This window comes from Glycine soja, chromosome 1, assembly GCF_004193775.1.
Source record: "Glycine soja cultivar W05 chromosome 1, ASM419377v2, whole genome shotgun sequence".
Classification (NCBI taxonomy): Eukaryota; Viridiplantae; Streptophyta; class Magnoliopsida; order Fabales; family Fabaceae; genus Glycine; species Glycine soja.
The window spans coordinates 14,297,868-14,319,819 of NC_041002.1; the positions used below are offsets into that span (position 1 = coordinate 14,297,868).

General features: G+C 36.8%; 2 protein-coding genes across 7 annotated transcripts; one reads left to right on the forward strand and one right to left on the reverse strand.

The window, feature by feature from the left end:
- Nucleotides 1-1,325: 1,325 nt before the first annotated feature.
- Nucleotides 1,326-15,233, forward strand: LOC114412844. The gene is made up of 3 exons (XM_028376928.1): nt 1,326-1,663; nt 4,588-4,658; nt 10,588-15,233. Exons 1-3 carry the CDS (start codon nt 1,436-1,438, stop codon nt 10,913-10,915), a joined length of 627 nt encoding a protein of 208 aa, XP_028232729.1. The 5' UTR covers nt 1,326-1,435; the 3' UTR covers nt 10,916-15,233.
- Nucleotides 15,234-17,377: 2,144 nt separating this feature from the next.
- On the reverse strand, nt 17,378-21,008 carry LOC114412812. 6 transcript variants are annotated; one of them, XM_028376883.1, is made up of 6 exons: nt 20,749-21,008; nt 20,575-20,611; nt 19,355-19,695; nt 18,642-18,800; nt 18,455-18,554; nt 17,378-17,913 (listed from the first exon to the last, which is right to left on the reverse strand). In XM_028376883.1, exons 1-6 carry the CDS (start codon nt 20,827-20,829, stop codon nt 17,696-17,698), a joined length of 936 nt encoding a protein of 311 aa, XP_028232684.1. In that variant the 5' UTR covers nt 20,830-21,008; the 3' UTR covers nt 17,378-17,695. The 6 variants fall into 6 exon arrangements, with proteins under 6 accessions (XP_028232684.1, XP_028232692.1, XP_028232677.1 ...); XM_028376891.1 differs by having other exon boundaries at nt 18,455-18,563; nt 19,355-19,668; nt 20,749-21,001; XM_028376876.1 differs by having other exon boundaries at nt 18,455-18,563; nt 20,749-21,001.
- Between the last annotated feature and the right edge of the window lie 944 nt (nt 21,009-21,952).

The following is a 21,952-nucleotide window of genomic DNA, read 5'->3' on the forward strand; positions in this document are numbered from 1 at the left end:
ATTAGAAGGAAAATGCCTCAGTACAGACCGCCTAGTAGACACCCCTGTAGAAAGAAGAATCCAACTCGTAGGTATTCAATTAGAGCCTCTAATACTAGAAAACCTACTCTCAACAAAGAAAGACATGTTAGAAAACTCAAAGTAAGATCTTTGTAAGACCCAAAGAGTGTGGGCTGTTAGTGATCTTCAATATTAGGCTTAATATCCAGAAAACCTATAAGGTTTTTCTTTTATTAAAAAAAAGTTCGAGATTCATCATATTCTATATTTTTCTTAAATGAAATAACTTATAATGTCCACTTGAGGAGTGCCTTCTATCCATCTAAATTTGATCCTTCCTTTTGCCTACTCTGATATTTGCTTTGAAATATAATATACTCTAACTAGGAGGCTCTGCCACCTTACCTGAATTATATTATACTTCATTTTTATTTGCTTTACTTTTATCCTCTTATTTTTCTTTCTTTATTTTTAATTTTGTATTTAGCATTTTTCGACTCGATACCTCTTTGTCTCCCATCAGGAAGATGGAAGTCATCCATTCTTCTGTATCTGTATAAACTGGTTCTATCAGAACTTAGCCAGTTTAGGTTGTATAATTGTCTAGGATTCAGAGAGTCTATCCTAGAATTTGACTCAATATCAATATTGGATTCTATGTCTACTATTTGTTCTAGTTATCTGGTTCGGAAGTTTGTTCTCCTAAAGAATATATCTATGATTCCAAGATGTTGGTTTATAGATTTGGTTACAGGGTTGTGTCCTCAAACTGTTTGTGAAGTTTCTGTAAAGGGTATAGTTCTCATTTTCTTGGTTTTTCCAACACAAATTTTTTTGAGGATTGATTAGTACTCTTTCCTAAAGATAATTTAGATAGTTGTGTTGTTATTTTGTCGAGATCGTTAGTAGAAAAACGAATTTATTGGTCTTTGGATCTAAGAAGTTCCAAAATACCGGTGACCTTATTTTCTAAAATTCACACTTTATTAAAAAGTAATTTTTGTGTTTTCATTAGGCTCTCTAACTATTCAAGAAAGGTCTTCGAGATTTTTATTTTATTTACCTAATTAGACATTTTTGTTATTCAGGGTGAGAATTTGTTACAGACACACTGAATCTCAGTCCCCTCCCTTGTTTTTTTTTTTTTTGTCAAAATCAGGTTAAGAATACAAACCCGAATTTTGATCCTGTTTTTTTTTTCTTTCCATTTTTTAATACTTTCAAATAATTAATAATGTTATAATTTATTGTGTTTAATTAATAATACATTTAAGTATTTTTAAAGAAAATATGTAATAATATAATAATCTCAACAAGCTTAAGCTTTGCTAAAGTGGTGAAAAACTCCGATTGGTGCCGCCGGTAAATGTCGCCAAGGTAGATAGAATTAGAAGCCCTCGCTGGTGATTTAGTGAACCCAGAATCATAAGAGAATATGAAGATGGAGGAAGCCGCAGGCAGTGGCAACAGTGACGGTGGCAACAAATGGTGGTGGGGAGTGGCCAGCGCTGCTCAAATGGGATTGGGAATTCGTACCTTCGCCAAAGGGCACGGAGGCGATTCGCGCCTCATGCCTTTCAAAGCCTTCGTTGTAGCTTCCCTCTTCGTCAGCAGCGCCGCCTCCGCCTCCGTTCTACTCCTCCAAGCTAACGGCATCCACAGGGTACTACTGCTCTCATCTTCATTCCATTTTCTGTTTTCTAACTCTCTTTATGTCTGTGATCTCTTTCGGGATGAATACATATTTATTTATTTATTTGGGCATTGAATTAAAAATAAATTTGTTGCTTGGGGTGTGAGGGTGGGTGTGGATGAAAATATAGTTTTTAGTGGGGAAAGAAATGGATGGTGTTATGTGATTATGAAGAGTGAATTCTGAAATGGGTTTTGATTTGTTTTTGGTTTATTGGTTGGTGATGGCAGGAAGTTCTGTTTCTAAGCTATTCAAGTTAACAAGGGAAGCGGTTATAAATTATAAGGTTGGGTTAGTGGTGAAGGGAGAAGGGAGAAGGGAGAAGGGAGGTGGGAAGAGGTCGTGGGTTAGAATTCCGCTGCTAATAAAACTAACAATTAATATTTGTCAATTAAAAAAAAAAAGAGTTAACAAGGGAGGTTGAGCAATGTGAATTGTCATTTGAGTTCTTGAAAGTTGTGTATTAGGCAGTGGATTTCATGTTGTGAGTGAGATGTCAACAGAGGGTTTGTAGCTTGTAGACTGAAGTTGTGTGTGGACGAAATGTCTTTATAGTGGAGAAATCCTGCATAATGTTTTATAGCTTATTGGTTTCTTTGGAGAAGACAGTAGTTTAAGTTACCAAGGAAGTTTGAGCTTGAAAGAGGACAATCCTGTATACAGTTAAAGTTGGAAAAAACTATTGTGTTTTGGTTATTTTGAGGTTGAACTGGGAGACATTGCTAGTTCCATTGTTTAAATCATTGGTCAAAGAGAAATTTTTTTTTTTTAAACTACTGAAAATGCCTTGCACATGTGATGTTGCCTCTTATTAATGTTTGGTCATATTTTGTTTGCTGTGATTCATGACAGTGCATTGTTCTACCATGGCTTCCATGGCAGTCCAGTTATGCTAATCCAGCTCTTGATTAATTGCCTGATTCTTTTATGAGTAACACCACTTGCAAAATTGTTGACAAATGATATGATTTTTAATAAAATATGCAAAATGACCAAGATGGTTAAGTTGGCTTAGTTGAATATATTCTAGTATCTCGTTGAATAAGTGAGGCCCAATTGAACTGCTGTTGATCTTTTTGTGCAGAGTTCATGCGGTTGAACAGTGAAAAGAAATATTTTAGGTGAAGTGGTGAACAGAGCTATCATTAATTCATTATGACTAAATTCACATGAGATTGAATTACTTGTCAATTCTAAATGAATCTTTGCAGTTTACACAATATAGAGTCATAGTTTCAGATATATTTCAGTTCTTTGTATTCCTTAGGTTGTTAAGTAAGGGAGAAAGAAGCACCAATATGATGTCCTTGGTATTTTTTTTTTTTATCAAAGTGTTAATGACTTAAATACTGTGTAGACATAATAAGCAAGAAACCAAAGTTTTTCTATGTCTTACTTTTAATATGAAAGTATTGTGACAATGTGTTAGGCATGTGTAGTGAGTACTGACAAAAAGTTAGAGGTAGGGTTAAGGATATCAGTGTTATCAATAGTGGATGGTAGAACATGGCAGAAGGCCGAAATTCTGCCATATTAACATGTCATTGTGCGTTATGGTGCCACCGTGGTGGGCCTCCCTTCACAAATTGCCTATGGCAGTTGGCAAAAAATCCGCCACAGCATTCTGCCATGGCGGCGCCATGGTTGCTATTTAATAACACTGAAGGATATCCACTTGCACATAAAGCTACAACTTAGATCATGCTGGAAGTATGCCAACTGGGATTATGTTTTTCCCATGAATGTAAAGGTATTGATGAATTTTATTGAAATGCAAAAAATAACATGAAGCAAGAGGGTTGGATTCTGTTGATGTAAGGTATCAAAAGCATTTTAGTTGCTATGTCACCTAAACAGTTAAACACTTATGCTTTTTCATGCAATAAACTTCTTTAAAATCAGGGTGCAGTTTAGAGAATAAAGTATAAAACACATAATGGTAGTGAGAAAAGACAAACTATTCAGAATATATAAAGTAGAGAGTAGAGACTAGAGGCAAAATTTGTGGGAGCCCACTGTCTGGATTATGTCATTACTGAGACAGTCACTTTCTGTTTTTCTCATTGAAGTGTACTTATACTTTCCTGTATCTGAATCCAATCTTTAGAGGCTTCTTGATACATCTGTTTGGGTGGTGTAATGTTTCTAAAACATGAATCTGACAGATTCAACATTCACATGGCAAAGCTGTGCATTTGGTGCATGACAAAATGCTGTAAACTTGTTTTTTGGTGTTTCATTAGCCATATCATATAGTTCATTATTTTTTAGTTTAATTCCACAGTTCTCTTTTTCAACTATGCTAACTTGTATTTATTAATTATGTTCTTTTTCTTATAATAAACTAAATTTGAGTTCTTAATTAGTTGATCAATTCTGCATCCAACATTGAACATTTCCTCATTTTTTTCTTTCTGCAACTTTCATGGTACTATGGAGATATGATGTTATATTTTCTTTACTTTCTTGTGTCAATGCAGAGTTTCTGTTTTCATTTTGTTGTGGGCAAACCTTATGTAGTGCATAAACCTTTATACTAGTAATTGGTAGTTTGGTACCTTTGCCCTCTGGGCACCTAAGTATCATATCCATAACCCAATAGTTGTTACTTGGCTGTTTGAAATGTATGATACTACAGATGATTATGATTGATATGAAAGAAGTTAAATTGGAAGTTTTTATCATAAGATTGCATTTTGTACTTTGCTGTTTACCATTTTTTTATTTTGAAGATGGTTTTGTTGTTGGAAACTTGCAATAGAAGATGTGAAAATGACTGGTGGAATGTTTTGTTATTATAGATGTCAGGAGAACTATTGATGTTCTTTTCACCTAATTGTGGGATCTGCTTCCCTTCATGTTGGTTTTCATGTACATTATATTATTGCATATAGGTGGAAGATCTCATGAAAGCAGGAGCAAATTTAAGAGCAAAACTTGGATTACGTCCACGAACGCAGAATAAGTAAGCATATGTTTTTACTTTTTAGTTTATATAAAGAAAATATATCTCCAAATTGAATAGTGTAAAATACAGCTTCTGTGTAAGTTTTAAAATATTGTTTAACTCTGCAAAAGGAAGAAAAATAAAGGTTGGTGTTTCTGTTACAAAGAATTTTGAATTTGCTAACAAATTTTCTAAGGGTATGAATTACTATGTTAGGATTGAGTCCCAGCAACAATCTGTAGCAGGAAAGGGTTTGGGTTTGCAGGTTTTTACAGGAAAATGAAAGGGTCAAAAAATTGTAACAAACACTTAGAGGGATAGGAGAGTTAGTTAGTTCTGTTATTTGGAGAATCGTAACTCCTAGAAATAAGAGTCTTCAGTGAGAGGGGAGGATTTGAAATATACAGTTACTGGACTATTGCCAGTGTAAAAGGAGAAAGCTCCTTTGGATGCATACTCGTATACCTTGGCTCTTGGTTTGTTCTCTCTCTTTCAACAATAAGAAAGCTATTCATTTTTTTCCCTGTTGTGTGCAATTTTTCCGTTGTGGGTTCTATTTTTCCTACTTTAGAAAGAAGTTCCTAACAAGTTGGTCTGACTTGCCGGATCATCAATTGGGTTGGAGCATTGGAGAAAAAGCTGTCAGTGAGCAAGGACTGCAACTGGTGGAATTAAAGTTTGATATGAACTACATCAAAGATTTTCTGTTACAGATGAAAAACAAGAAGTCATCATATATTGAGGAGGACAATTCTGTGAATAAAAATGAGAAACCAGTGGAAGAATTGGAGGAGATTGGAGAATCCAAGGAAGAAAAAAATTTTCCTCTTCGTTCTTGGGTCAAGAAGGTTGAATTACCTGCTTTTGAAGGTAATGACCCACTTGGATGGTTGGCGAGACAGGAAAAATTCTTTGAAGTACAGAAGATCGAGCCTTCAGATAAGCTAAAATTGGCGTCATCAACATGGAGGGTAACTGATAGAAGGGGGAAAGGTGTATGTTAGCTGTCAGTTAGTTAGGACAGCTAGGATAACTAACTAATAACTAATTGTTAGATAGTTAGAACTAACTCTTAGTTAGTTAAGAAACTATAAATAGTCAATTAGAGGGAAATTAGAATGTGAGAGTAGGAAGTGGAGGGTGGTGAGACCTTGAAACTCACTTCGTATTTTGTCTTGGGTGTGATGAGGATTCGATTGGAGCTTGTTGAAGCTCTGGCGAAGAAACACGAGGAACAAATCACAGAGATTGTAGAGCGATTTGGCCAAAATCGAGATTGTGATCGTGAGGGAGGTCCAATTCTTGAAGGAATTGGCAGCAGTGGTGGTCATCTTGAGGATACGAATCGAAGGGAGAAGTGGCGCAAGCTGGAGATTCCAATTTTTGCTGGAGAAGATTTGTTTGGCTGGACGCATCGATTGGAGAGATATTTTCTGTTGAAAGATGTCATTGAAGATGAAAAGATGCAAGCGACAGTGATGGCTTTGGAGGGAAAAGATTTGAGTTGGTATCAATGGTGGGTAGGAGAGGTGCAATCCAAATCCAAATTGGGAGAGGTTCAAACTTGCTGTTGTGAGGAGATTTCAACCTTCCATGATTCAAAATCCGTTTGAACAATTGCTATTTCTCAAGCAAACAGGCACTGTGGAGGAATTTGTGGAAGATTTTGAGAAGTATGTGGGAGCATTGAGGACTATTGATCAAGAATTCGTTAGAGGAATTTTTCTGAATGGCCTTAAGGAAGAGTTGCAAGTAGAGGTAAAATTGTATGATTTACATTCTTTATTGGAAATCATTCAAAAAGATTTATTGATAGAACAAAAGAATGTGTTGCTTAATAAGAGGAATAGTTATGGCTATGCTAGAACTTCTAGTTATTCTAGAAGTAGTCCCTACACTAAAACTGTTACTTTGGAGTCTAAATTGGGAAATGATAAGAAGAATGAAGTTTCTGCTGTGAGTAGTACAGGGAGTGGTACAGGACAAAGCAAAATTGTAGAAAGTGGGAGGAATAGGAGTGGAGAATTTAAGCATTTAACTGGGGCAGAAATGAGGGAGAAAAAAGAAAAGGGACTATGTTTTAGATGTGATGGGCCATTTACTAGAGAACACAGATGCAAAAATAGGCAATTCAAAATGATAATACTAGAAGCAGAAGAAGAAGAGGTAGAGGAAGAGGAACCAGAAGACAGTTTGCAAACTTTTAAATCCTTGCAATTATCATTATGCTCTATGTCTGGATTTACCACTTCAAAATCCTGGAAAGTGGAGGGTTTATTACAGGACCATTCTATTGTGATATTGTTGGATTGTGGGGCTTCCCACAATTTTATAGCTACAGAATTGGTGGATAAACTGAACTTGAGAGTTCAAGATACTCTTTCTTACCTTGTGGAGGTGGGAGATGACCATAAAGTGAGGTGCAAAGGAAAGTGTCCCAATTTAAAGTTCCAATTGCAGCAACTCGAAATTAAACAAGATTTCTATTTGTTTACTTTGAAAGGGGTGGATATTGTTTTGGGGTTGGATTGGTTAGCTGGTTTGGGGGAAATCAAGGCTGATTTTGGCAAGCTGGAACTTACTGTCAAACAGGGAGGCAAATTGATTAAGATTTCTGGAAATCCTGCATTGACAAGAACTGCACTTTCTTTAGGGGCTTTGATGCAGATTCTGAAGGGGGAAGGAGAAGGATTAATGATTCATTGTGAATCTTCTACTAAGGCTGCCATTGAAAAAGTGGAAATTCCTGCAGCTGCTCTGGATTTGTTAGCAGAATTTGCGGATGTTTTTGCTGATCCTCAAGGGTTACCTCCAATAAGAGGACATGATCATGCCATCCAATTAACAGAAGGTGCTTATATTCCCAATCTGAGGCCTTATAAGTATCCTCGTTATCAGAAAAATGAGATAGAAAGGATGGTTAGGGAAATGATGGAATTAGGGGTCATAAGGCCTAGCATAAGTCCTTATTCTAGCCCTATTATCTTAGTCAAAAAGAAAGATGGGGGCTGGAGATTTTGTGTGGATTATCGAGCTTTAAACAAGATAACCATACCTAATAAATTTCCAATTCCAATAATAGAGGAGCCTTTGGATGAAATTGGTGGAGCTACTATCTTCACTAAATTGGATTTGAAGGCTGGATATCACCAAATCAGAATGAAAGATTCAGATATTGAGAAAACAGCCTTTAGGACACATAAGGGGCATTATGAGTTTGTGGTCATGCCTTTTGGTCTTACCAATGCTCCATCAACTTTTCAAGGCCTTATGAATGACGTATTGAGGCCATTCCTTAGGCAATTTGCCTTGGTATTTTTTGATGACATTCTAATCTATAGCAAGGATGAGTTGGTTCATGTGGATCATTTGAGGCAAGTGTTAGAAGCTTTAAGGACTCATTCTTTAACTGCCAACATAAAGAAATGCAGTTTTGCTAAGCCCAATTTAGAGTATCTTGGCCACATCATTTTTGGTTCGGGGGTGGCAGCAGATAAATCCAAGGTGGCAGGCTGGCAACAATGAGTTCCTGGCCAGTTCCTAAAGATTCGAAGAGTTTGAGGGGGTTTTTAGGACTGACAGGCTACTATAGAAGATTTGTCCAAGGCTATGGTAAAATAGCAAAGCCTTTGATTGAATTACTGAAAAAGAATAGCTTTGTATGGACACCAGAAGCTACTCTAGCTTTTGAAACTTTAAAATCTGCCATGGTCAGTTTGCCTTTATTAGCAGTTCTCGATTTTTCAAAAACCTTTGTTCTGGAGACAGATGCTTCTAGTAAAGGAGTAGGGGCTGTTCTTATGCAAGAGGGCAGGCCTTTGGCTTTTTGGAGCAAAGGACTCTCCCCTCGAGCACAGCTGAAGTCAATCTATGAAAGGGAGTTGATGGCAGTTGTGCAAGCTGTACAGAAATGGAAACACTATCTTATGGGGAGACACTTTGTTATCAAGACTGATCAAAGGAGTTTGAAATTCCTCACAGACCAGAGGCTCTTTACTGAGGAGCAGTTTAAGTGGACTGTGAAGCTCATTGGATTTGATTTTGAGATCCAATTCAAGCTAGGCAAGGAAAATCCTGTTGCCGATGCTTTCTCCAGAAAGGCTATGTATGCTGCTGTTTCTGTAATACAGTTAGCTGATTCTGAGGATTGGTTTCAAGAGGTGCAACAGGAACCAAAATGGCAGAAGGTTATTCAGGATCTGGCTGGGGATCCTAATTTTCACCCTGGATTCCAATTTCAAGCTGGGAGGTTGTTGTACAAAGGAAAATTAGTGTTGTCAAAATCTTAAAATAGAATTCCTCTTATTCTAGCTGAATGCCATGATAGTGTTGCTGGGGGCCACTCCGGTTTCTTCAGAACTTTCAAAAGGGTATCTAGTTTTTTTTTTTTTATTGGGAGGGCATGAGGAATTATGTGAAAAAGTATGTGGAGGTTTGTGACGTTTGCCAGAGATACAAACATTCGACCTTGGCTCCTGGAGGTCTTTTACAGCCACTGTTGATACCAACTCAAGTGTGGCAAGATATCTCCATGGATTTCATTTCAGGTTTGGCAAAATCCAGGGGAAAGGACACTATCTTTGTGGTAGTAGACAGGTTAACGAAATATGCTCATTTTTATGCTCTAAGTTGTCCTTTTTCTGCTAAGGATGTGACTGTTGTGTTTGTCAGAGAAGTGGTCAAACTCCATGGTTTTCCTGCTTCTATAGTTTTAGACAGAGATCAGATTTTTCTCGGTCAGTTTTGGCAGGAATTGTTCAGATTAGTAGGAACACAATTGAAGTATAGCATTGCATACCATCCTCAAACCGATGGACAAACAAAAGTGGTTAATAGGAGTTTGGAAACTTATCTCATATGTTTTGTGGGTCCAAAGCCAAAACAATGGGTTGATTGGTTGTCTTGGGCAGAATTTTGGTTCAATACTACTTTCAATATTTATGTTGGCATGACACCATTCAAGGCTTTATATGGAAGAGATCCTCCTACTTTGATTAAAGGGTGCACTTTTACTTCCAAGATTGATGTAGTGAATCAGCTACTGGTAGCCAGAGATGTGGTCTTACAAGAGTTAAAGCAGAATCTTTTAAAGGCCCAGGATCTGATGAAAGCACAAGCTAATAAACACAGAAGACAGATTGACTTTGAGGTAGGTGATTGGGTATTTTTGAAGCTTCAACCTTACAAGATGATCTCTTTGGCTAGAAGACCAGTAGCAAAGCTATCCCCTAAATTTTACGGGCCTTATAAGATTCTGGAAAGGATTGGTCCTGTAGCATACAAGTTGGAGCTCTCGGCTCATGCTAAAATTCACCCTATATTTCATGTATCTTTGCTGAAAAAGTCACTCAAGCCTCTTCTGCACCCTCACCCACTACCTCCTTTACTTTCTGAAGAAATGGAACTACAGGTTCAGCCGGCTGAAATTCTTCAATGGAGAGAGGATGCTTGGGGAAAGTTGGAAGTTTTGGTTCAATGGAACCAATTACCAGCTTGTGAGAACTCTTGGGAGTCAGCTACTCAGACTTTAGAGGTTTTTCCTCAATTTCCCCTTGAGGACAAGGTGGTTCTTTTTGGGGGGGAGTATTGATAGGGTCAAGAGAATGTCTAAACCTCTTATTACCAAAGTGTATGTTAGGAAGCCTGGCAGTAATAGGAATAACTAACTAAATTCTGTTAGTTAAAGAGTACTATAAATAAGAGCTCTAACTGATGGTAAAGAATTTTTTGGCATATTGGGATTTGGGACTAACTGAATTGGGGTTCAGTTAGAGTTGGGTACAGAAGTTCAACTGAATTGGGATTCAGTTAAACCTTTTTCAGTTGTAATTCTCTGTTCTGAGTTCTTCTATAAGCAATAAAGATTCTTAGTGATTTACTCTCTGTTCTTGGTGTTTGGCTCTGTTTTCTTCTATTTTCTTTATCAGTGATTTACTAGTGTTATCAGGATGATACAAAGGTTGGCGGTGGCATGGGAGAAAAAATCTCCCACTACGAACATTCACACAGCTGAGTCGAGCGGAGGAGATGAGGGCACTACGACACATGAGGACAATCGGTGGAGGAATTTGGAAATACCCATATTCGGTGCTGATGATCCTATGAGCTGGTTGACAAAGATCGAAAGATATTTCCGGTTGCGCACTGTAAGGGAAGAGGACAAGTTGGAGGTTGTAATGGTCACGATGAATGGGGAAGCTCTGGGTTGGTTCCAATTGTGGGAATCTTGGAATCCAAACCACTCTTGGAATGGATTCAAGATTACTGTCACCTAAAGGTTTCAAGCTTCTAGCCTAGGAAATCCTTTTCAAGTGTTGCTGCCACTGGAACAAGAAGAGACAATGCAAGGATTCATAGGCCAATTTGAGAAGTGCGTTGGAATGGTGAAGGGGTTGGAGGAGCCATTTCTGGTGGAAGTGTTCCTCAAGGGATTAAAGGAAGAGATTAGCACTAAGGTAAGGCTTCATGAACCAAAGAACTTGATGGAAGCTATGGTTAAGGCTCGAAGAGTAGAGGATAAGAACAAAGTTTTAGGAAAATTACCCTTGAGTAATAGCCAGGGGTATAATCTGTAGAAACCCAGTTATTCGGGTCAGAAATTTGTTAGGGATTGGCAACCTACAAATAGTAAGGTAGCTGATCCTACTAATTAGTTAAGAAACTATATATAGTCAATTAGAGGGAAGTTAGAATGGGGGAGTAGGAAGTGGAGGGTGGTGAGACCTCAAAACTCACTTTGGATTCTGTTTTGGGTGTTGGAAGCACCACCATAATAATATAATCTTTTCCTCTGTTTCTGGTCCTGTTCTATCAGTAACACTATTCACTGGTTCCAGTTCTGGTGCCAGAAGTCCAAGAACATTTATTGGAGATCATGGAAGCACTGCACTGATGTGGCAGTTTGGAGGAAATGGGTGAGGAATAGTATATGAAAGATTGGTGACATTAAAGACAAACCGGAGGGGTTGAGGAGTACATCCAAGAATTTGAACTTTTGATTGCTCGAGCCAAACCAAGTGCAGAGGACCAAGTTCTTGTGTATTTCTTGGCTAGGTTGAGTCAAGACATTCAAAGTCTAGTCTGTCCACACGACTCAAAGGAACTGGTGCGAGCCATGGAGGTTGCCCACAACATTGAAGATTCGATGAAACAGGTTCAAAGTTTTGGAAATTTGCAGGGTTGGAGTACAAGTGTGGGTTTCAGATATCAAGGCGGCAACGGAGCTGTATCGCGGTTAGGGGCGTTTGGTGGTACCAATAATGCCTGAACATTCACTGATGGGACTCGGAATCTACAAGGAGAGAGCAAAATGTCTTCTACGCCTTCGGTAGCCAAACCAGGATTCTTGGGACTGCGAAACAGAGGATCTCGAACCCTTCGCTATGCTGAGTATGTCAAATCAAGGGACTTAGGGCGCTGTTATCACTGTGGTTTGGCCTTTGGGCCAGGGCACCGTTGTCTTGAAAAAAATGAGTTGTAATACTGGCTGAGGATGAGCAGATTAATGAAGACGGGGAGATTACAAGATTAGAAAATGAAAATGGGAATGAGGAAGATGAGGAAGTTTTGGAGACGGTTTGCCAGTGGATGGATTTGTCCTTTGTTCCGCAGGTGGGCTAACCCCAGCCTCAAACCATGAAGCTTAGGGGAGAATTACAGGGACAAACAAATATTGGGACTCAGCACAGATCCCACAAAGTGAGATTGGGAGATGGTAATCACAAATCCACTCAAGGATGCTGTAAGAACTTAAAAATACAGTTGGGAGCTTATACTATGGTAGGAGACTTCTTTCTATTTGAGTTGGGAGGAGTGGACCTAATTCTGGGAGTTGCTTGACTGGAAACATTGGGAGAAATTAAGGTGAATTGGAGGACCCTAAGTATGTCTTTTGTCCATCAAGATCAGAATGTGTTGATTCAGGGAGTTCTTGGTTTGTCTAAGACAATGATCATTTTGAGAACACAGCAGAAAATAGCTAGCCAGGAGGTTGAGATGATGTTCATGCTGTGGGTAACTGAAAGCAACCACGTGGAACAAATTGATTTAACGAACCAAGAAAGTCTGTTGCAGCAGGTGCTGACAGGGCTCGCTACAATTTTTCAGGAACCTAAGGGTTTACCACCGTCTAGAGAGGTTGATCATTGAATTCCAATTAAGTCTGGCACAGGTCCAGTTAATGTGAGGCCTTATCGTTAACCTCACTTACAGAAGAATGAGATAGAAACTCAGGTGGCTGAGATGTTATCATCAGGGATTTTTAGGACTGATGGGTTATTACAGAAGGTTCATTTGCAATTCTGGGAAGATAGCCCGCCCATTGACTGATCTATTAAACAAAGGAAATCTTAAGTGGAATGAGGATAGTAATAAGGCTTTCATACAATTACAGCAAGCTGTTACCACAGCAACAGTACTATCCATGCTTAATTTTTCAAAACAATTCTCCATAGAATGTGATGCCTCGGAGGGGAATTGGAGCTGTTCTAACAAGACAGAAAGCCAATTGCTTATTTCAGCAAAGCATTGGCAGATTCAAGTCTTTCTAAATCTGTGTATGAAAAGGAACTGATGGCTCGTCTTAGCCATACAACATTGGAGGCCTTATCTTCTGGGTCAGAAATTTACTGTATACACTGACCAAAAAAGTTTGAGATATCTACTTGAGCAGCGAATTACAACTCAGAACTAACAAAATTGGCTTGCCAAGTTGCTGGTATGAGTTCGACATTGTGTATAAGGTGGGGGCTTCAAACATGGTTGCTGATGCTCTATCTCTAGAAGAGATGAAGACAAAGAATTGCAGGGCATTTCTAGACCTTTCTAGCAAGACACAACAGAAATTGATGACGAAGTTTAGAAGGATCCCACGTTGGCTAAAATCTGAGAAGAATTGAAGGAGAATCCAGATTCACAACCTCAGTACACCCTGGAGCATGACAGATTATACTACAAAGGGAGGCTGGTCCTGTGAGCTTCTTCATTGTGGATTCCAAAGTTACTACAGGAATTTCATAGTTATCCTATGGGAGGGCAGTCGGGTATATACAGAACTTATCGAAGAATCGCTCAATCGCTTTATTGGATAGGAATGAAGGGAGAAATCAGAGTTTGTGGTTGCGTGTCATGTGTACCAAAGAAGCAAATATCAAGCATCCTCTCTAGCAGGTTTACTGCAACCTTTGCCAATTCCAAGCGCTATTTGGGAAGAAATCAACATGGATTTTATTGTAGGTTTGCCGAAGTCAACAGGGTTTGATGCTATACTAGTAGTGGTGGATAGGTTAAGCAAATATGGGCATTTTATTGTGATTAAGCACCCATAGTCTGCTAGGTCTATAGCTGAAATTTTTGTTAAAGAAATAATTCGGTTGCATGGGGTGCCTATATCTATTGTCAGTGACAGGGACCCTACTTTTATGAGTCATTTTTGGAAAGAATTATTCAGATTGCAGGGAACTGCTTTAAAGATGAGCACAACCTATCACCCAAAATCAGATGGGCAGACAAAAGTGCTTAACAGAACCTTAGAAACCTATCTCAGATGTTTCAGTTCAGAACAGCCAAAATCCTGGGCAGACTTTATTCCTTGGGCAGAATACTGGTATAATACTAGCTACTAAAGTGCTGCACACTTCTCTCCTTTTGAGGTAGTATATGGTAGACCATTACCTCTCTTACTAAATTTGTACTTGGGGAAACTCTTGTAGAAGTTGTTGCTTAGGATTTAATGGACAAAGATGAAGCGTTGAAACAATTAAAGTTCCATCTACAAAAGGCTCAAAATCAGATGGCTCATTACGCTAATGTGTGTAGGAAAATGTCTCAGATTCAGCCAGGAGATTGGGTTTATCTAAAGATCAGACCTCACAGACAAACCTCTATGCCTACCAAATTACATCATTAGCTCTCAGCCAAATACTATGGGCCTTATTTGGTTCTTCAACAAATTGGAGCCGTAGCATTCAAATTGCAACTTCCTGAACAAGCACACATACATCTTGTCTTCCACGCTTCTTAGCTCAAAAAGGCTGCAGCAGGCAATCCCCTGTAGAAACAGACCTCCCAGCAGAGTTGCAGGGCACCATTGAGAACTACAAACCTGACAAAATTCTTGGCAGTCGCATAGTTACTGAGTAAGGCACGGAAATCCCTCAAGTTTTGGTGCATTGGCAAGGCAAACTTTAAGAAGAAGCTACCTAGAAAGACATTTCTATCATCAGAAATCAGTTTCCCGATTTCAACCTTGAGGACAAGGTTGTTTCGGAGGGAGGAGGTATTGTTAGGACTGAGTCCAAGCAACAGTAGCAGGAAAGGGTTTGGGTTTGCAGGTTTATTATAAGAAAAGGAAAGGGTCAAAAAGTTGTAACAAACACTTAGAGGGATAGGAGAGTTAGTTAGTTCTGTTATTTGGAGAATTGTAACTCCTATAAATAAGAGTCTTCTCTTCAGTGAGAGGGGAGGATTTGAAATATACAGTTACTGGACTATTGCCAGTTGTAAAAGGATAAAGCTCCTTTGGAGGTATACTTGTATACGTTGTCTCTTAGTTTGTTCTCTCTCTTTCAGCAATAACAAAGTTATTTCAGTTTTTCCCTGTTGTGTGCAATTTTTTTCTTGTGGGTTCTATTTTTCTTACTTTAGAAAGAAGTTCCTAACATAATAGATGAAAGTAGAAAGGACTAAATAAAAATATAATATCTTGAAATCGCAGCAGTTTTTTATATTTTCTTCTTTAAAGTATAAACTTTGAAGTAATTAAAAGGATTTAATGAAAGGTATTAAATGCTTTTAAGTCAGTTCTGTATTAACATTTGTTAGCAAGACCCCTAAAATTTAATGCAAATAATGAACTGTTGGGATGGAGACTATCTTTCACCAATGTCATTTTATTTTTAAAGGGTGGAATGGTTATGGGGGAGATGAATTGCTTAGACATTTGAAAATATGGGGGAATCTTCTGTCCTTTCTTTGACATCTCGTGAAATTTGTATGTGCTTTAATGTGTTAATGCATTTGACACCTTTTATTGTGCAAATGCATCATTATTAAGAGTGCATTTGTTTCACGGAGTAAAAGTTGATTCCTGGGAATGTAACATGGGAATATTACATACCAAGGAATACTATAACTTCCATTTTTACCATACTTTTATTCCCACACGGAGGGATTGGAAAATGATATTCCCATAAATATTAAAATGTAACCAAACTCATTTTTAAATATACCCAGAAATAACATTCCTCCTCATAATATTTCTGGAAATATAACACAAGACTTGAAATAAACGCCTCCTATGATATTAGTAAATATAATTTGGACATGTCTACAACTCAATCAGAACTCATTCCATACATAGTCATTAATGAGCTACAGATAGAAGAATGTATTACCTTTTATCCCCTTCTAGAAATATCTTTTCCAACTTTTATTAGGAGTAGGACAACATAGTCTTTCTTGACCTTCTGAGTTCTGACATTAATTCTCATTTTTTTATATTGTTGTTCATGGGTTTTTAATAGCTCTTCTATGAAATAAAATAGCTTATTTATTTGGATAGGAATATGGATGATTCATGACAATAGACTCAGCCATGTCTTGTGCTGATACCTCTGGTGGGTTGGTTCCCTGGTGGATACAACAATAATTATAATAAACATTCATGGGATGGTATTTGGAAGTGTTGAAGGTTTCATGCACAAGTCAGCAATCATATTATGGTTGTCAGAAACTTCAACTGATGGATTTTCTCAGTTTTTGCCCCCAGGTTTCGCATTACCTAGCCCATTTGGTGCATCAACTATCCATTGGGTCATCTGTTATTTACTTAATTTTTAATTGAATATAGTCAGTCAGCACGTTTTTTAGTACTCGCATTGGTACCATTGTTTCATGAAGTGGAATCTAACTTGACCCCTCAATAAAAGAGATTATTTTTCCAATTGATTTGCTGTTTGGTGCATTCTTCTTACATGAAAGAGTTTCTGGGATTAACAAGAGAAAGTAAAATTTCGTATATTCCCTTTGAAATGTCCATCGGATGGGACTAATGTACCTTAACTAGAGGTACACAAGGGCTAAAATATCGGTCTCCCCACAAGTATTGCTTGCATCATATTTAAATTCATATAAATTAAAATAATGAAAATATAACTAATAAATGTTCAGATTTTTAGAAGAACAATATTTGGTTGCTGGGAGGAAGCAACTGCATCCTACCTCTTTCATTGAATATTTATATATAACATCTACTGACTAGGACTAAAAGAACATGTGAGTTAGCATGGAGAATAGGTGTTATGAAACTATAAACCCCCATGACTATCTTCATCATCTTCTAGACTCCCCAAATCTTACCAAATGAAAAATATATTGCAGATTTGATTCATCGTCATGTACTTCATATAATTCTGGTTCATCTTTAGGGCCTTTTATTTTCAATTATTATGATCACTATTTCAATTGTTTTATTAATGATTTAGTTGTAATTTCTTACCGCAATACATAAATAATCTATTTTGAAGGAAATGTCGGTTTATATTTTTAATTTTTATTTTTTTGATAATTTGGTTTATTTGATTTTTTATCAGCAGATAATGTGGTTTATTTCAATTTTATATTTTATTTAGCCGAGTTTCTTGCATTTGGGTCATTATTGAACTTTCCCAACTTGGTCACGCCAATACGTCATTTCCTACTTATTTATATATTACTTTGACGAAAGCGAAGTACTTGTGTAACTTACAACCAAACGGGCTATATATTTGTTCTTTAAGAAAGTTTTGTGATATTTTACTTGACTTTAATCTCCATTCTCCATGTTAAGGAGAGGATATATTAATTTTCTATGGAAATATTCTGAAATTATGACATCCGAATCAGGAACATGTAGATTTTCACTTTCATTTTCTCCTAGCATTTGAAAAGTTCCTATACATGTTAAATCCTAATTAACATGTTTTTTTTTTAATTCACCTAATTATAAACCTTGAAACAGACACCACTCAAGTATAAAGCTCACAAACTTGAAGTGAGAATCACGAGTATATGCTTGATCATGGTAAAGTTTGGTTGGTGTCACTTCCCAAAGGACGTGGTAGGAAATAGCTTACGCCAGTTTGACCACTAGTTGTAAGTAAATCGAACTCTCCAGCGGCAAATGTGTGATCTTTCATGAACATGGGACGTCTAAGTTCCACATATCCACAGTAATCGACTTCATTTACCTCAGCATCCTTTTTGAATGAAGAAACAGCTACCTTGACTCCTTCCCCTGCAAATGTTTAATTTAGTTACATTTCAACATGGAAAATTACTCTGTAATACTTCAAATCCAAGGTAGCTTCTCCAAACATAACTCTCCAAGGTACTAAAACAGTTTCATGTGTTCTTTATCGGTAAGAATCGAAGACAGATACCAAGAGTTTACAACAACTAATACACTTGATCAACCAATTGAATTAAATCTTTCATTTTAAATTGATTTTGCTGACTATTAGTGTGATCATGAGTGCAAAAAAGGTAAAAAAAAAAATACAATTAAATAGATGATGCACCGATATTATAAAGAGTTTCTACAATATCATTTAATACAAATTGTTATGTATGATAAGTTTCTTTGGTTTTACAATAACTATTTTAAAAGTTATTATCATATTAGTCCACAATGTAAATTTTTTTTAAGCTAACAATGCAGAGAAATTAAATTCAAAATAATAAACTACAACTAAAGGTGCTTTTTCAGATATCTAAACCTAGAAATTCAACATTATATAACTGATTTTCCTAACATGGATATGAATTGAAATTTTTACCATGTGTAACAAGCAGCAAGTTCTCAGTAGGGTATTTATCTGCAAGGTCCTTAATTAACTGCTGATATCTTGCCCCTGCTTGCAGAACTGATTCTTCCCACTGGGGCAACTGAATTTTATGAGTAAAAAATGTTAAGCATGGATGCATACTTAAAAATTATTATATTTAATTTGAAGTCCTTTATACCTCTTTACACATCCTTTCAACATTTTTATCCACTATCTCAGCTGGGAGCATGGCTTCACAAACTGCTACATCAAACCCCATGTTTCCATCTTTGGGGGCAACATTGGGACGGATAGCCTTGCTGTTCATCATTTCGCACAATCCATACTCGACAGAGACCTGCAGTTTACACAATCAAACAAAATTGCAAACTTGCAACTATTCTTGACAAAGAAAGACAAGAAATACTAAACTAACTACAACTAGGAATCATGTTACAATCCCCCAATATTGTAATTGTTACAAACAAGTCTTTGAATGTTACAATTAAATCTTTTTATCAATTTGCTTTTATCTAGAATTTTCTATTTCTAATCTCTTTTTATTTTTAGTTTAAAATTTTAAATTTCTCATTCTTTTTCTTCTAATTTTTAGTTAAATTTTCAATTTCTCACCTTTTATCAAACTAAAATTAGAGACTAAACTAATTTTTTTTAAGAGAATTATAAAGCTTAAAGACTAAGAAATTATTTAAATCATTAAATTTTACACGGTGTATAATAAAAAGAAATGAAATAAAAATAAAAAAAACTGGATCAAGCTCAGAATAAAAAAAATAAACTTTTTTTTTTGTCAATAGTTTTATGGATTTTCGATGTGTCCGGATTGCTCGGTATTCAACATTCTTTTTGACATTTTGCCTAAGAAAAAGTTGAGAATAAAAACAATCTGACCTTGACTTCGGAAGGCTTAACGGCAACACCATCGGAGAGAGATGCCACGAGTTCCACGGCGGTCTGGAGGCAGCGGAGGAACGGCGAAACGAAGACGCGCCCGATCGGAAACTCGACACTCTCTCGGAGCCTCAGGCCCGTTTTGAACGCCCGTTTCCGGCCGGCCTCGGCCAGCGGCGGGTCCCAAGGCCGCGCCGCCGTCGCCGCCCATGACGGCTCGAAGTTGTCGAAGCGCTCGCCGTGCCTCATTACGACGACGTTTTGGTAAGAAACGATGGCACCCTGCTTTCCTCTTGAACTCATTTTCACCGAACCTACACCGACAGAGCGTGTTGGGGTTTCTGAATTTACAAGAGAAAATGAAAATTGAGATTTCCGTATAGAATGTGTTTCTTACTTTCTTTCTCTTCTATTATTAAAGAGATTGGCCATAATTTCCACAGAGAAAATGTTACAAACTTATAATTTGGGTTGTCATTTTTTTCCCAGAAAGAGCACTTGAAAAAAAATACAGTCGTGGAGTGTAGTGTATACTAATAGGGTTCTTAATCGTAATCACTGCGAGCTGGCACGTCAATTTTTACCCTTGTCAGTTTTTCTTCAACAAGATTTCTTTTTATTAATTACTTATACTGTTATACAAGATATGTATATACCTTTTTTGTTACAAATATACTTAACTATCACCGAAAATTAATCATCGAGAAGCTAATGAATAATTTGTAACAATATCAAGAGTAACAAAAGAATATCCTATTATATAGGTTCATAGAATGCATAATATAATATCACCAAATAAACTATGATATGAGTTGTTTGACTCTAATGCTACAAAACAAACGCTGTATTATACCTAGAAGATGCATAAGTAGTTTCCTTAAATTTAACATTATAGTTTTTTTAATAGTATATTTTTAGCCAACAGTTAGTTTAATAGCATTACATTAGTTGATTCTGCGAAGGGACATATATTAATGTTACTAGTAAGCTAATAAGCTAGAAGCTATACATGACAATCACGACAATTATTTCATATTAATGCTACGTAGCGTTACTTTATTAAGTTCATATTTAAATTCATTTGAAGGTTGTGGTTTTGCAATAATTTCAAGCTATCTCACGTCATTCTCTCTATATAATAATAGTAATTCAAGTTGAAAGCGAATCAAGAACGACCACGAAATAAAACAACTAATAAGATGAAGCTGGACATGACATACCTGTAGATAACGATCGTAAGCCAGTTTCTTTATACACCTAAACATAACATCTTGTTGTAAAGTGGGAAATAAAATATTAGTATATTACAGTAAAAGAAATACTCAAAATACATTAGAAGTGAGAAAATAAATAATGCAGAAAGAAAATGTTAGATTGGGGAATTCGAAAAACACCTTATAGCTTTCCTGCAGAATGGGAGCTTGGTTACACGTAGAACGAACAGAGAAAAGGCGAAGTAACCGTAACGAAAGCATGATGATGAACAAAGAGGAGAATATTGAAACAATTTGAATCGGAGAACGCAAATGGGAAATGGGAATGAGGAATATGAGAGGCCCTTTGAATTGTAGACCTATAACGAATGAATGAACTTAGATTAAATATTGAACAAATTCAACGCGTGTGAATTCAAGAAGAAAAGGGTCCAACAAAGAGTTCTGGGAAGGTTCCTGAAGTGCGTTTATAATTGAAAATGTCAAGAAAATAGTGCTTCCGTCTTTGTTATTCCTTTCTTTTTGCTGCTTCAAGTTAACCCCAAAGTCACTTCATTGACTTTGATTAGATACTGCTACCCGCGCGTATGCATCACCTTCACATTAGATTCATCAATATTTTCACAGGGTTGCCCCATGTATATTTTAGGCTGAAAACGAACTTTGATACGATAAGGAGGTTTTCTCAAAATTAATAATAATACTTTTTTTAAAAAAATAATACAAATATTTTATTAAAATGATTATATTTTTATTAAAATTTTATCATTCAATGTTTTTGGGATATAAAATCATTTATTAAATTATTATGATAGATAAAAAAGGATAGTTTATTTTTAAGTTTTAGAGAAAATTACGTCCACACTTTCTGTAACATCCTGAGATCTTTGTCTTAACACATTGGAGGGTACATCCTTTGTGGCACAAGTAGAGGGTACATCTACTTGGGTTTGACTGAGAACAAGAGAGGGTACATTTCTTGTGGATCAGTTCTAGTGGAGGGTACATCCACTAGGTTCAAAGAGAACAAGGGAGGGTACATCCCTTGTGGATCTTTGCTTGTAAAAGGTTTTTTACAAGGTTGAAAGAAATCCCAAGGACCGCAGGTTGCTTGGGGATTGGAGGTAGGCACAGGTTTGTGCTGAACCAGTATAAAAATCCTTGTGTGTTTGTTTCCTTCTTCCCTACTCTTTTACTTTCCGTTGTGCATTTAATTTCTGCTTTTACTTTCTGTTAAGTTTCTCTTCTACTCCATATTCTCTTAACAACCTAAGTAAAAGCCTTAAAAGAGTAATTTTTTAATTGGTAAAGTTTTAGGAATAATTAATTCAACCCCCCCTTCTTAATTATTCTGAGGCCACTCGATCCAACAAGAGTCACATTT